Here is a 15,904-nt window from a genome sequence, read left to right on the forward strand (position 1 = left end):
CTAGAAGTGGTGGGGACTTCATCGCCTGACGAATGAGGTGACTCAGCCATATATCTGTCACAATAAATAAGATGAAATATAAATAAAACACTTACATATATTACTTAACAAAAGCCATAAAAATTTAAACAAACATGAAATTCATACATAATCATATGGATTGGTCATATATATATTCCCTCATTGTGATCTTCTCGTATTGCTTGTATATCATCAATTAGAGGGTCGTCATCCAAATTTATTGTCGTTTTAAATGGATGGTTGTCAGCGATATGAATATTACTTAAATTCTCTTCTTTATCTTCAATTTGCCTTTTTCCTTGGAGAGCAACATACCAATGGTCAGATGCAGGATCTTTGACATAAAAAACCTGACTTGCTTGATATGCCATGATGAACGGTTCGTCTCTATAACCAACCTTTCGAAAATCAACAAGTGTCATACCAGATTCATCTATTTTGACACCACTCTTATTGTCTACCCACTTACATTTGAAGAGTGCAACGGAAAACTTAGTGTAATCAACTTCAAATATCTCTTCAATTCTACCATAGTATCTCATGGAACCAACTACAGGATTTTGATCTTTGGATGTGGAAAACTGTAGCGACTCGGCTTCTAAACTGACGCCACTATTTTGAACTGTGCTTTTATCATCCAAAGTTTTCGTATAGAATGTGCAATTATTAATTTCGTATCCTGTACAACATACAACATCAAACTTCAAGCCATTTGCTAACCAGAACAAAGTCTCAGAGGACCGTGATTCTTTCGAAACTTCAGATTTGAACCAGGACAAGAAAGTTCTGTTATGCTCCATCAACTGCCATTTCTCTGATTGTCGTGGATACTTGTCCCTTACAACGGCTTTGTGAGCTTCCAAAAATGGGATCACTTCATCTGTGTTGTTTAATATGTATAGATGTGCTTGCATCAATTCTTCACGACTTTTCGTCACCACATTCACACCTCGGATGCTTTTACTTGTAGAATATCTACTCAACCATGATGTCCGAGGGACTCCTATCGCATTTGCTTTAGTCATATACTCAGAGCAAAACTCAATACTTTCTTCAGCAATATATCTTTCAATCATCGAACCTTCTGGACGATATTGATTTTTGACGTACCCTTTCAAAATCTTCATATAACGCTCAATGGGGTACATCCATCTTAAGTATACTGGTCCACACAACTTTATTTCTCTAACCAAATGAACAAGTAAATGCACCATGATGTCAAAAAAGGATGGAGGGAAAAACATTTCTAGTTGACACAAGATGATGATAATTTCGCTTTGAAGTTCATCTAACTTTGTAGGATCGATGACTTTACTACAAATTGACGAGAAAAATGAGCACAATCGAGTTATGGTCAGCCTAACTTTTTTGGGCAAAATTCCACGAATTGCCACTGGTAACAACTGTTGCATTAAGACGTGGCAATCGTGAGACTTAAGTCCAACAAGCTTTAAGTCCTGCATTGACACTAAGCTCTTGATATTTGAAGAGTATCCTTGTGGTACCTTGATACTCTTTAAACAAAGACAAAAACTTATCTTCTCTTGTTTGGACATTGTGTAACATGCAGGGGGCAAATAAGTACGTTTACCAATCTCTCTTGGTGCCAACTCTTCTCGGATTTTCATGTCAACCAAATCCAAACGCGCATTCACTCCATCTTTTGTTTTTCCCTGGATGTTTAGTAGTGTACCAATCAAGCTATCACAAACATTTTTCTCAACATGCATGACATCGATGCAATGTCTAACATCTAACTTTGACCAATATGGAAGATCAAAGAATATTGATTTCTTCTTCCAAGGGGTCGCTACAGAAGACTTCTTCGACGTTTTCCCAAATATATGATGTACTTTATTAACTTTCTCAGCAACTTCAAGTCCAGTAAGTGGAATGGGTGCATTGTCTTTCTCTTGTTCTCCATTGAATGCTTTCTTTAACCTTCGATATGGATGATTAGATTGTAAAAATCGCCGATGACGCATATACACTGTCTTCCTTCCGTGTTTTAATTGTTGAGCTGCAGTGTTTTCTTCACATATAGGACATGCTTTATGACCCTTCACACTGTACCCCGACAAATTACCATAAGTTGGGAAGTCATTAATGGTGCAAAATAACATGGCATGCATCATGAAAGTTTCTGAAGCAAAGGCATCAAATATTTCAACCCCATCAACCCACAACAACTTCAAGTCTTCAACTAGTGGCCTTAGATAAACATCGATGTCATTTCCAGGCTGCTTTGGACCAGATATCAACATTGAGAACATCATGTACTTTCTTTTTATGCACAATCCAGGAGATAAGTTGTAAATTATCAGTATAACGGGCCAACAACTGTGATTGGTACTTAAATTACCAAATGGATTCATTCCATCAGTAGCTAAGCCAAACCTAAGATTTCTACATTCTTCACCAAATTCGGGGAATTGTTGATCAATAATTTTCCATTGCTTTGAATCAGCCGGATGACGAAGCAGCCCATCAGTTGTTCTCTCATCTGCATGCCATCTTAGGTTTTTAGCGTCTTTGGGATTCGCGAACAAACGCTTAAGTCTGGCAACTAGTGGAAGGTACCAAACTACTTTCAAAGCAGAACCATTCTTTTCTGTGATGCCACCTTCTTCACCGTTGTTTTTTGACTTGTATCGTGATAACCCACATTTTGGACACTTTATCAAAACTTCATTCTCATTCCTATATAATATGCAATCATTCGGACATGCATGTATCCGTTTATATTCCATACCCATCGGACAGAGAATTTTTTTGGCATCATAATTACGATTGGGTAACGTATTTCCATCTGGCAGCATTTCATTCAACAACGACAACAATTATGTAAAACTCTTATCACTCCATCCATTGCTCGCCTTTAAATTCATCAGCCTTAACACCGCTGACAACCGTGTGAACTTAGTTGAACCCGCATACAAAGGAGTCTCCGCATCAGTGGACATCGTTTCATACACATGCGCTTGGGCAAAAGCTTCTGCGCCAACATCGCGGATCATGTCCTCTAAGTTGTCTTCTTCTGCTTCATCTTCCATATCCATTGTGGAATCATAAACATTTCCAGTTGGAGAGACAGTTGGAAAGTCTGTTAATTCGCCGTGCCATATCCATGTTGTATAACTTCGTATGAAACCATCACAGATAAGATGTTCCCTAATATCAGTTGCGTTCAACTTCCTCCCATTCAAACAGTTCACACAGGGACATATGAACTTGACTTCATCATCACCACTTGTACTCGCATTACGTTGCGCAAACTCTATAAAGTCTTCTACCCCTCTCTCGTACTCAGTGCTGATGCGTGGTAAATTAATCCACCCTCTATCCGTACGCATGTTTACTGAAATTGTTTACACAATTTCAATAATCTTGAATGATCACTTTGATCGTGTTTGTATTCAAGGTGTGACCCTATCCCATTCAAGAAGATTCACTTTTTTTAGTTTATTAAACATATCAATTTAAAACCACATATCTTAATTTTCACGAAATTTTGCAAGCATTTCGCATTGGTCTTCAGGTTACACGAAATGAAAGTGATTATGAATCACAATCAAATATGCACCCGAAGATCAATACAAAACACAACGACAAATTTTCGTGAAATTTAAGACGTGTATATTAAATTTGATATGTCATAATAAACTATGAAAAAGTTATTACTCTTCTTAAACTGTCCAATCGGACAATTCAAGATTCAATACTTGTAAATTATTATTACCATCTCCTCTATTTTCAAATCTAAAAAGTACGTTTGTTAAAAAAATATGGAGATAGTAAATAATTTTTGTATTGAATCTTAAACGGGAAACTAAGGCTAATTCACAATAACAAACAAAATATTCAATCATATCATGAGATTTTAAGAATATATATCCCTATTAAATCAAATTTAACAATAATAAACCATTCTACAATAACAATAATAATCTACACTAACATAACATATACAAATATTTCAGTAATAATTCACTGAGGCTTCATTTTTCTTTCGCAATTTTCTATTCTTTCTTTAGTTTTGATCACTTTAAAACAAGCAATGAATTAAAATCTTCATCTTGTAATCTTTTTGATTGTTAGGGGTTCCAAATTGATTCCACCGTTACTTTTGCATCTGCTACTCACTTTTCCACCCTTAACATATTCAAACATTTGCACTCAAATCTTGGAACCAAAGATCCTCTATGTTTCCCAACCAAATAGAAATATTCTCTACTCACATTTTACACTGTCAAAGTCTCCTCACCTTAAATAAAAAAAATACATCATTAAACTTCTTTAACATCTTTTAATATTATATAAAGTATATTGATTTACACAACATCAATTTTATTTTAATCAATAAAAATATTTGATTTCTCTTATTTAATGATGAGACTCTCTATTTCACTTATGGTAGTTCTCACAGTGTTGATCGTCAAAATGCCAATCCTTGTAAATTGTAGAGTCCTTCCATCACAGCAAAACCTCACTCATCATCATAAACCTATCAAGGATCAACCACAGTTTACACTTTCACTCACCAAAGACAAACCCAACACTCACGAAAATATAAGAACCCGTTTTTTGATTGAGACTCAAGTCAACACCATGTCTTCAGGGCCAAGCACAAGAGGTTCGGGTCATTAATCATGATCGTCGCCGTCAATTAATTTTTCTACCCAGTTATGTAATAGATATCAGTGCACACAAACAATGAACATGGAGAAACTTTTAGAATCAATTACCTGGGAGCGTGGCAGCGAGTTGGCGAGAATGAAAGCCGCGACTGGAACGGAAGCACCGGCGATGGAAGCAAACGCAGAAGCCACACAAAAAAAAGTGAGACGCGTGGCGGAAATGGAAGCACAGCACACGCGAGAAGCCACCGAAAACGGAGGAGACCGGAGGAGCAAACGCGACGACGAGGCGACGGCCTTGAACGAGGAGACCGGAGGAGCAAACGCGAGGGTGAGAGGGTTACCTTACTTCTTCGTTTTGCTTCTGTAACGGCGCGCTGAGGGAAGAAGATGAAGGCGGTTCGTTTTCGCGAAAAATTTAAACACCTTACTGCCTCGGTTCCCAACTTAACCGAGGCATAAAGGCCTTACCACCTCGGGTTTCCTCATAACCGGTGCATAAACAACAGCTGCAGGTACTGAAGCGTCAGAGTTGCAGACGCGTTAGCAGGTCTGAGGCAAGATATATGCCTCGGTTATTCTAAAAACCGAGTTCGAAAGTGCGTTTCGGCTTCGGTTCGTTACAACCGGTGCATAAACAGTAGATTAAAAAACCGAAACGTCAAAAGTTGCAGGAGTGTGGCAGTTCTGGAGAACCATATATGCCTCGGTTATATGGAAAACCGAGTTGGAAGAGCTTTTAGGCCTCGGTTTGCTTGGGAACCGAGTTAATAACTCTTGGCAGGTGATAGTAGTGATTGCAGGGGTAGGTGGGAGGTCTTAGCGCAGAGGTATATGCTTCGGTTCTGCTCAGAACCGAGTTAGTATCGAGATTTAGACATCGGGTATTGGGCAACCGAGGCATATAAGTTACCTTTATTTACATTTCTGCCACCGCGTTTTTATACGCTTCGGTTGTGCTTAAACCGATGCGTATGTGGCGTTTTCAAATCCCCGTTTTTTACTAGTGAAACTTAGAATGATCTTTAATCTATCTTGAAATCCAAACAATAAAGCGCATGCAATGAAAGTAAAAGAGATAAGGAAAGAAATACAAATACAAGGTTTATACTGGTTCGGCCTCAATGCTTACATTCAGTGTCTTTTCAATCAACCTGAGATTGAAAGTCAATTGCACTATAAATATATGAGTTTTTACAACAAGGTTTTACAAAGACCACTTCAAGTGTAACCTGTGAGATCCGAAGAAAATAAATAAATATAAATATTTATCTTCTTAATAATAATTCTTAATTATTTATTGTATGATTTTTGAGTAATATTGTGGTATATAAGAATTGATTGCTATGGGGTTATATGTGAAAAATCTGTTTCGGAACGTTTACATTAAATATTAGTTTTGTGGTTTTAGATCAACAATTTCATATTACTTAGTGGTTGGGTCTAATTGTGTTATCTTCTCCCATGATGGGTTTTGGGTTCAATTCCTAGAGGGTTAAACTTTGGCTGGTTTAAGTGGCAGAGTTTGAGAGAGAGGAAGTGGTTTGGAGGCTTAAACTGTAGCACAAAGACAAGCCAATATTCTTCCAGGTAAGGGGAGTTAACTCTTGAGTGTTTTGATTGAGTATGATGTTAGCATATGTGTATTTGTAGGGTAAACTGTGAGGTTGTGGATTATTGCCGTTAAGAATTTTGTTTTGAGGTTGAATGATTGTTGATGGTTAGAGTTAGGGTTGCATGAGAAGAGAAATATACCTTTGGATGAGCTTTATGCCATGTTGAAACTGTGATTTTGTATGCATGTAACATTGGGGTGTTATATATATATATATGGAGATGGGTTTTGGCTTTCACGTATAGCAACAGGATGGGTTTAATTGGCTGCGGGTTGATTATTTTATGGTTAGTGATGTTCAAGTTTACCGTGATATGCCATGAAGGGGGAGGGGGCTGAAAGCACGTCAGTATGGATGTGTTTCATGGGTTAAATAGAAAATTTTAGATAGGGTTAAGAGGGGCTTGGGATACAAGCGTGAATGATGGGTAATGATTTCAGTTTAACGTGTATTAATCGTGTTGGAATTGATAAATATGGAGAGTGGTTGTTAGGACGTGTAACCATGGGCTGTCATGGGTAGTTTTGTTTTTTTTTCTCGAGTGTTGAAGAGGATATGAGCAAAGGTTAGGGTACAATTATGTAACTTTGAGTGGTTACGTGAACTCTATATTGGTGGTTTATGAAAGTGGTGTTATGGTTACAAAGTGATGGTTGCAAGAATTTAGATATTTTACGTGAAATCTGTTACTTCAAGTGAAAGGCATAGTGTTTCGGTTGTGAGGGCTGAGTCGTCTAATACTTCCACATCTCCCTCTTCTCGTCTCTCGGTCGTCCGGTTCTCGCTCTTCACTCCTCGATTTCCTCCTCTGCGCGCGGGTGGAGACCTGTCAAAGATTCTCCGATGCCAAAGTCAGTTTGAGAGCAATGGCGTTTTTCAATAGAACAGTAATAAATGTGTAATAAAAGCAACCTATTTGCCACTCACCCTGGATCTGTATTTATAGTTTTTGTTATGGGCTTGGGATTAGTGAAAAGTTAATCACGACCCAAATTCAGCCCAATAGCTTTTAGTGACTACTTACCTTAATCTTAATCCTAGCCTGGTTAATTAGCGATGTGGCCGGTCGGTATCCCGAAGTTTGGTCCTACGACCGGCCGGCCCATATAGGCAATCTGGTTAATTGGCGATGTGGCCGGCCAACTTCGTATGGGTTGCTGTTCATCCGGATAGCGAGCGGCAAGGTCGCGTAATTGGATCATCGTGAACCTACGAACGTCCGATTTATCGTTGCCCGATCCCTCTTGATGACAAGCGGCAAGGTAGCGTGATTGGACAATTATTATGCGGACGTCCGGTCTGTTCGCTGCTCGGTCCCTACAGGTACACAAGTCTCCCAAGCCCTAGTATAAGCAGTGTACGTAGGGCTTTGAGCGTGGTGCTTACCTTGATTGTGGGGTAGCGAGGGTCAGTTGACTGGTATTGGGCCGGATCTCATGGGCTTTTGGGATCTCGACTTTTTTCGAATTTGGATTTGGGCGGGAAATACACGTGTCGCGTCTGCAGTGGCGGGATTTGAAGCGGCCTCGCATCTGCAGCGTTGATCGTGCGGGCCTTTCGACGGCGCAAATGTGTTCGACAGTTGCAGAAATTTTTCTATAAATAGGGAGAGGTGGTGTTGTCACTTTCACTTTCTTCGTTTTTCTTCAAGCTTGGTATTCTTTTTCCTTCAGGTAAATGGCTGCTGTCCATATTGATTTTTTTTCTGAGTCATCGGGCGATGGTGAGCATGGTGCTTCTCCGCGTTCGGTGTCGTCGTCATTTGTAGAGGCGACCGTCTGGGAGCCTAGCTCTCCGGGCGTGGCGGATGGTCGGATCATCAATGGGATCCCCATCTTTTTACTCAAGGGCGGCATTTGCATCGACGGTTCCCCCTTTGAGCCGGACGGCGATGGTACTGTGGTGACAAAATACAACTGGGCTCCTTACTGTGCTAGTCTGTTTACTTCCGCATACGGCGCCCGCGACTTACTGGCTTGGAGGGTCAACCATCTTCACATCGTCCGAGACGTGGGGGATTCTCGGTTGGTCTGGGCGGGGGTTAGTATGAGGAACGAAAGGGTTTACTACGGGAAGAGGTCGAGCCCGGACGACTTCTTCTATATGTATGCCAATGTTTTTGCTCAACTTTTCGTTCGGGTGCCTTTTACGGAGTTTCAGGCGGCCGTCCTTCGGGAATCCAATGTACCCCTAACACAACTGCACCCCAACTCCTGGGCGGCCATACAAGCAATTTTGGCAATGTGCTTGGCCGTGGGTGTCACTCCGATAATCCCCGTCTTCTTCCACTACTTCGAGGTCCGTCCACCCCCTCAAGGTGGTTGGGTGTCTCTAACTTCCGTTCGGGATAGGACACTCTTCCGTCCGTACTCCGACTCGTTCAAGAACTTCAAGCATCACTACTTCAAGATTATCATCGATGCTTTCGGTCGTCATGAGTTTCATGACTCTGCGGGGAATCCCTTGTTCCCTTTTTACTAGACCAGGGAACCCCAGAAAATAAAAGCGTTTCCCGTGGGAGTGTTGGGTTCGGCCGACATAGAGGCCATGCGCACCATCAATGCCCTTCCCCGCCGCCTTTCCGCCCGTCACTTGGTTGAATGCATTCGTCATGAGGATTGTGAACGAATGGCGTTCGGTATGGTATTGTTATGTTGAATTCATTTTCCTTTAGTATGTTGACCTTAACGTATATGAGTTTTCTTGTTTTTTCCAGATCTCATGACTGCTCAAGCCCCCTGCCAATCCAACTTTATGGCCGCCAGGAAGAGAGCCGGGGCCAATTCGTTGTCAGCCCGGGCAAAGGGGGCACCGACCGCTCCTCGCCCTCCTCTTGTGAGGCGGTCTTCATCTAGCCGGATGCCCCCGGTGTCTGCTGCGGAGCCGCACTCGGCCCTTCTCATCGAGGCGACTGGGGGACCTGCTAATGTAGGTCGGGCGCCTGTTGTAGATCCCGCCACGAGCCTTGAGGCCGTGTTTGTGGATCTGTCTTCAGAGGCGGCCACTGCCTCCGCTGCCCCCCTGGTGCGTAAAAGGAAAGACCCCGTAGGCGAGGGCCACAAAGATAAGGATGCTTCTTTGTCTCGGTCGGCGTCGAAGAAAGCCCACAAGGGAAAGGAGAAGGTTCCCTCACCATCACTACTGGGCGGGATATTTAGTCCGGCATTCAACATGAGTGATCGGACAAAATTCCATATGAGCTCCTCTTAGCGAGCTCTGATCGAGCCGCTCTCTGAAGTGCAATTAACCAACACTATGTTGGAGATGTCCACTCGGGCGGCCTCCCTCACCTGGTATCTGAAGGAGTTTGCCGATCGTCGGGGGATGGATGCCATCTGCACCGAACTCCTGGCCGAGAAGAAGAATTCCGCCTCCCTCTAGTCAGCCATGGAGCAGTTGATCCTTACCCATGATGACTATGACAAGAGGATCGAATTGCTGGAGGCCGACCTAGAGAACGCCAAGAGGGAGACGACTGATGCAAGTGATCGCCTGGCCGCCACCCAAAACGATCATGAACGGCTCCTGAAAGAGTGAAACCAACTAAAGGCGAAGGTCTCTCGTCAGAGAAGCTCTGAGAACGGGCTTCTCCAGTCAAATCGAGCTCTTACCGATGATCTTGCTAAGGCAAATGAAAAGATATTCGAATTAGAGGAGGGTATCGTCTTTGAGCACGAGGAGGGTTTCACCAAAGCCCTTCGTCAGGCATCCGTCCTTGTCGGTATACATGAACCCTTTGCCTTGGGTTTTGACATTAAGAAAGACGTCTTTGACGGTGTCTTGGTTGATCTCAACACCATGGCCGATGACGAGGGGCCGGAGACTGAATGACCTTTCGGCGCCACGATAGCTGACGAGGCGGTGGAGGTCGAAGATGGAGATGAAGAGGCGGATGGCGGCGATAATTGATTGCCTTTGTTTTTTCTTTTAGGGTTGTTTAGAGTTTTTGATGTATTCTTGAGGCCGCTCGTCCAACATTTTGAATTGTCAAGATGTTGGTCGGGTCGTCCTTTTGTTAATGATGGTGATTTGCTAATGAATACAATCTTTCTTCATTCATTCGGTTGTTTTTATTTTCGCGCTTTGCTATTGATTTATTTTCGCAGTTTGCTCCGTTCATCGTTCGGCCAAGTTGACAGTGGTTCCTAGGGAACTCTCCATTCATCAACTTGGTCTTTTTGGATGCTCGGACGACAGTGGTTCTTTGGAAAGAACTCTCCGTTCACCGTCCGGCCAAGTTGACAGTGGTTCCCGGGGGAACTCTCCGTTCATCAACTTGGACTTTGTGGATGTGCTTTCCTCGTGTTTATTGAAATTAGTCGTGAGAGAAGACGGACGTCTTGCCAATTCATTAATCGTTGAAAAATGAGTATACAATTTCTGAAAGTAATTCAACTAAAATAAAACTTTAAATGTGTGGCATTCCAAGTATTTGGAATTGGGCGTCCGTCTACGTGTTGCAGTCTGTACGCTCCATTTCCCAGTGCTTCTACCACCCGGAAAGGTCCCTCCCATTTTGTAGCCAATTTGCCGTGAGTGGACACTCGGCGTGCCTCTCCAACCTTTCTCCACACCAAGTCGCCCTCCTGAAAGCTCCTCGGTCGAACTTTGGAGTTATACTTTCGCTCAACCATGCGTTTGCATGTTTCTGTTCTTAATGTCGCTCGGTCTCTACATTCGTCCAGAGAATCTAGCTCGATTCGCAGGTCTTGGTCGTTCAGCTGTAGGTCCTCTACCTAACGTCGTAACGAGGGTTCTCCTAGTTCGACTGGTAACATGGCGTCAGTGTCATACGTTAGATTAAAAGGGGTCTCTCTGGTCGTTCCATGGCGTGCGCATCGGTAGGCCCACAGTACTTCTGGTAGCTCATCGACCCAAGCTCCCTTTCTTTTCCCCAATCGCCGCTTCAGCTCGGCAACCACGGTTTTATTCATGGCCTTCACCTGACGGTTTTATTCAGCTCCGGCCAGTTTTTTATCGATGAATTGCCAGCCGTTATCTGTGATGATTGTTTGAGGAAGACCAAAACGACACACCAACTTCCGACAAAATTTCTGAACCTGGGAGGCCGTTATGGTCGCTAAAGACTCGACCTCCACCCACTTCGTGAAATAGTCCACTGCTACTAGGAGGAACTTCTGGACGAACGTCTTTGTGTCTGCTTCCATGGTCGGCCAGTAGTACCCTGCTCTCAATACTCGGGCTTTCAGAGCCCGGCATTCGGTGTGGAAACCGCAGATACCGTTGTGGAGTTCGTCCATTACGTAGCGCGCTTCCTCCTTCCCTAAGCACTTAGGGAAGGGGTGGAGAACCCTCTCCTGTACAGGTCGTCCCCCACTAAGAGGTAGCGGGCGATCCTCTTTGCTTCGCCCGGCTTGACAGTTCGTCCGTCATCCTGTCGGGACATTATCCCCCGGATCTCCGCTCGCCAATCCTTCTCCTCGTCCGATACTGTCAAGCACTCGATCGAAGGTTCCAGCAGCACTTAACGTACGACAGTCGTTAGCTGCCTCTTTTCCTTTCCTGAGCTAAGCTTGGATAGCATATCCGCTCGGGTATTATCTTCCCGTGGGATGTGTTGGATGTCGATGGAAGTACCGCAGCAACTGTTCCTCCTTTACTTGGAAATCGCCGTTCATCTGGCCCACGACCAATTGGGAATTCGTCCAGCACACGATCCTCCGAGCCCCCATGTCCTTTGCCAATTTGAGGTCGGCAACGAGGCTTCGTACTCTGCCTGGTTACTAGACACCTTGAATTTGAATATCAAGGAATGCTCCAACAAGAATCCGTTCGGGCCTTCTAGCATTACACTCGCCCCACTTATCGATTTGCGGGACGCCCCATCCACGTACAGGCTCCACTCATCTTGGATTGTGAGGGGCAATTCTGCCGCAAAATCGGCTAAGTGTTGGCCCTTGATCGACCCCTTGGTTCGTATCGTAGGCCGAACTCTGATAGCTCCACCGCCTAGGCCACCATGCACCCCGCCAGATCGGGTTTCCTAAGGATTTTAGAGATGGGAAATCGGTTCTAACGACCACTTGGTGACTCTGGAGGTACGGTCAGAGTCTTCTCGATGCGTTTAGCAGAGCCAGCGCCACCTTCTCCACTTGCTGATAGCGAGTTTCAGCATCTAAAAGGGTACGACTGACGAAGTACACGAGCCTAGGCTAGGGCCGCTCTTGCGTTAGCATGACACTGATGGCCGACTCCGAAAGGCCCAAAAAGATATGCAGATCCTCTCTCGGCGCGGGGCGGTTCATCACTGGTGGATTAAGCATAATGGTCTTAACATCTTGGAATGTTTGCTCACACTCAGCGTCCCATATGGAGCTAGCTCCCTTTCTCATTTTTCGCAGGACGGGTTTGACTCTTTCGGTCAGCTTCGGGATGAATCGCGACAATGTTGTGAGCCGGCCGATAAGTCTTTGGACCTCCTTAAGAGTTGCTGGGCTCTGTATCTGCAACACCGCTTCGCACTTGTCGGGGTTAGCTTCAATCCCTCGTGATGTAAGCATGAAACCTAAGAATTTTCCAGCAGCTACGCCAAACGTGCATTTGGTCGGGTTCAACCGCATCCCAAACTTCTTAACTTGGCAAAAAACCTCCTCCAAGTCCCATACGTGCCCTATGCCATCCGTTAAGCGAACGAACATGTCGTCCATGTAGACGTCCATACACCGACCGATTTGTTCTCTGAAAATCCTATCCATCAAGCGTTGATAGGTGGCCCCGACGTTCTTCAAGCCGAAAGGCATTACTTCATAATAGAAGTTTGCCTCCTCGGTGGTGAAGGCCGTCTTCTCCCGGTCTGGCCCGTACATCGGAATTTGGTTGTACCCTGAGTATGCATCGAGGAAGCTCAACATCGATGGCCGGAGGCGCCATCCACCAAAGCGTCTATGCTTGGTAGGGGATGTGACTCTTTCGGGCAGGCCTTATTCAAGTTGGTGTAGTCGGTGCACATGCGCCACTTTCCTTTGGTCTTCTTTACCATCACCAATGGTTGCTAGCCAAGTGGTGTAGGTAACCTCCCTGACAAAACCTGCCTCTTTCAGTTTACCCACCTCCTCTTCCACGACTTTCCTTTTCTTATCGCCCATCCGTCGTTGTTTCTGTGCCACTGGACGGGCTTCTTTGAACAATGCCAATTTATGGGACATGACCGAGGGGTGGATCCCCGGCATATCGGCCGTTGTCCACGCGAACAAGTCTCGGTTTTTCCACAGGAGCGATTTGAGCTCCTCTTCTTCCATGGGCTCCAAGCCCCTAGCCATGGTAGTAGTTTGGGAAGGGTCTTTCCCTATTAGGACGGGTTGCGTTTCCCCTATCGGTTCCAGCCGGTCCTCCGTGTTTGTCCTTGGATCAAGGTCGACCATCGCTACTTCGGAACCGGTCACCCTTCTCTTCCCTTGTCGGGTGTAAAGCTTGAGTCCTGCGGCGTAACACTCCTTGGCTGTCTTTTGATCCGCTCAGACGGTGCATATGGTTCCCTTCTCCGAGGGGTACTTCATAGTGAGCTGGGGAGTGGAAACGATTGCTCCAAAACCATTAAGGCACGGCCGGCCAAGCAACACATTATACGAGGTGTTGTCTTCGACCAGCAAATATCGGACCCTCTTCTCCTCGCTAGACCGCCCGATCCCCAATCTAGTGGCGAACTCCACATAGCCTCAGGTGTTGACCCTCTCACCCGCGAAGCCCACTATTTGCCCATTATAGGGAACAATGAGGTCCTCCGATATATCCATCTGCTTGAAGGTTTTCCAATAGAGGATGTTCACCGAACTTCCCTAATCCATCAGGACTTTGCTGACACCGTACCGGGTGATCCCTGCCGTTATCACCATCGGATCGTCTTGGTCGGGGTCGGGGGCATTGAAATCGTCGTCCGAAAACGTAATGGGCGGCATCGTGCGGCGGGGCTTGTCCACCGAGTGAACGGACTGCAGGGCCCTTACGTGACGTTTCCGGGCGGACGAAGATGACCCTCCCCAGACGAAGCCTCCCGAAATGGTGTTAATGTTCCTCCGTAGAGGCTTTTGCTTCGTCGCCGGTCCGAGCGTGGCCGATTGGTTCGATCGTGCCTAGACCTGTCGTGTCTATATGCTTGCCACGGGTTGGGTCGCTCCACGGATGCCTGAGGACGGTCAACTCGAACGTATTTTTTGAGTTGTCCTGCCCGGATTAGCTCTTCAATTTTGTCTTTTAAGGTCACACACTCTTCGGTGGTATGACCCATGTTCTTGTGGTATGCGTAGTGCTTACTTCCGTCCACACCCGACGGAGTAGGCCGCTTCATGGGCTCTGGGAGCAAATCCGCGCTTAGCGCTTCTCGGAGGATCTTCTCCCTAGGTGCGTTCAAAGGGGTGTACTGCTTGAAGCGGGGTCCCCGACGTGGTTCCTTCTATCTGGGGCCGCTCGGTTTTCGCCCCGAAGCACCTGGTTTTCCCCCGTCCGCCCTTTCACTCGCTTTTGATAGCGATCCATAAACGCTCTTAGCGTTTCCTCGTTGCCCTGCTTTAGGGTGACCAGCTCGAAAATGGTTAGGTCTTGAGTGCTGTTAGCGGAAAACTGCCTGTTGAACAGGCGTTGTAAACCAGCGAAGTTCTCTATAAAATTGGGGGGAAGAGAGTTGAACCATTCAAGTGCTTCTCCTTCCAATGACAACGAAAATTCCCGACACTAGATAGCGTCATTGCCTGTCTTGAACGCCATCGCGTTCGAGAAAGTTTTGATGTGGGCCTCAGGATCCGTGGTCCCGTCATACGTCTTGAATTGTGGCAGAATGAATTGTTCGGATATCTGAACATCCATGATTGCTTGGACAAATGGGAGTAATAGGGTGGATGAAGGCTCAGGCTTCACCACCATCCGTCTATCCCCTGCGGCGCTCTCCGCGTGTATTGATTTGGCTTTACTCCCTTCGGCCTCGGACTCCGTCGGCTTCCAGGTTTTATCACGTCCGCTATTGTGCTCAGTCTGATCCTCCGCGACGGCCTTTCCCTTCTCCTGCGCCCGTTCCTCCTCACCATCCTTTCCAGCGATCTCTCGGGCTATCCGTGCCTCACACTTGGCCTTAACGGCCGCGAGCTCGTCCTCATGGCGTTGCTGCATTTCGTCCATCTTCTACTGTAACATTCTGATCATCTCATATGGATCGTCCATGCTCATGTTTCTCGTGGTCACCATTGGGTTTGAAAAGCAACTCGGCCCCACGGTGGGCGCCAAATGTTTCGGTTGTGGGCGCTGAGTCGTCTAATACCTCCACGTCTCCCTCTTCTCGTCTCTTGGTCGTCCGGTTCTCGCTCCTCACTCCTCCATTTCCTCCTTTACGCGCGGGTGGTGACTTGTCAAAGATTCTTCGATGCCAAAGTCAGTTTGAGAGCAATGGCATTTTTCAATAGAACAGTAATAAATGTGTAATAAATGCAACCTATTTGTCACTCACCCTAGATCTGTATTTATAGTTTTTGCTATGGGTTTGGGATTAGTGAAAAGTTAATCACGGCCCAAATTCAGCCTAATAGCTTTTAAAGAATATAATAGGTTTCATTGGCTTCTATTTGCCTTTTTTGTTCTTTCGTTAGATTTATTTGTAGAGAAGCTTATAAACTCTTGTTTTCT

At 45.2% G+C, this 15,904-nt stretch overlaps 2 protein-coding genes across 2 annotated transcripts; both read right to left on the reverse strand.

The window, feature by feature from the left end:
• Positions 1 to 164: 164 nt before the first annotated feature.
• On the reverse strand, positions 165 to 1,766 carry LOC148198407 (uncharacterized). The gene has a single exon (XM_088115548.1). It carries the CDS (start codon positions 1,749 to 1,751, stop codon positions 165 to 167), a length of 1,587 nt encoding a protein of 528 aa, XP_087971674.1. The 5' UTR covers positions 1,752 to 1,766.
• Positions 1,767 to 10,665: 8,899 nt separating this feature from the next.
• LOC148198408 (uncharacterized) lies at positions 10,666 to 11,535 on the reverse strand. The gene is made up of 3 exons (XM_088115793.1): positions 11,311 to 11,535; positions 11,131 to 11,217; positions 10,666 to 11,010 (listed from the first exon to the last, which is right to left on the reverse strand). Exons 1-3 carry the CDS (start codon positions 11,533 to 11,535, stop codon positions 10,666 to 10,668), a joined length of 657 nt encoding a protein of 218 aa, XP_087971919.1.
• Positions 11,536 to 15,904: the final 4,369 nt, after the last annotated feature.

This window comes from Vigna umbellata, chromosome 5, assembly GCF_029865625.1.
Source record: "Vigna umbellata cultivar VRB3 chromosome 5, Vumbellata_1.0, whole genome shotgun sequence".
NCBI classification, from domain to species: domain Eukaryota; kingdom Viridiplantae; phylum Streptophyta; class Magnoliopsida; order Fabales; family Fabaceae; genus Vigna; species Vigna umbellata.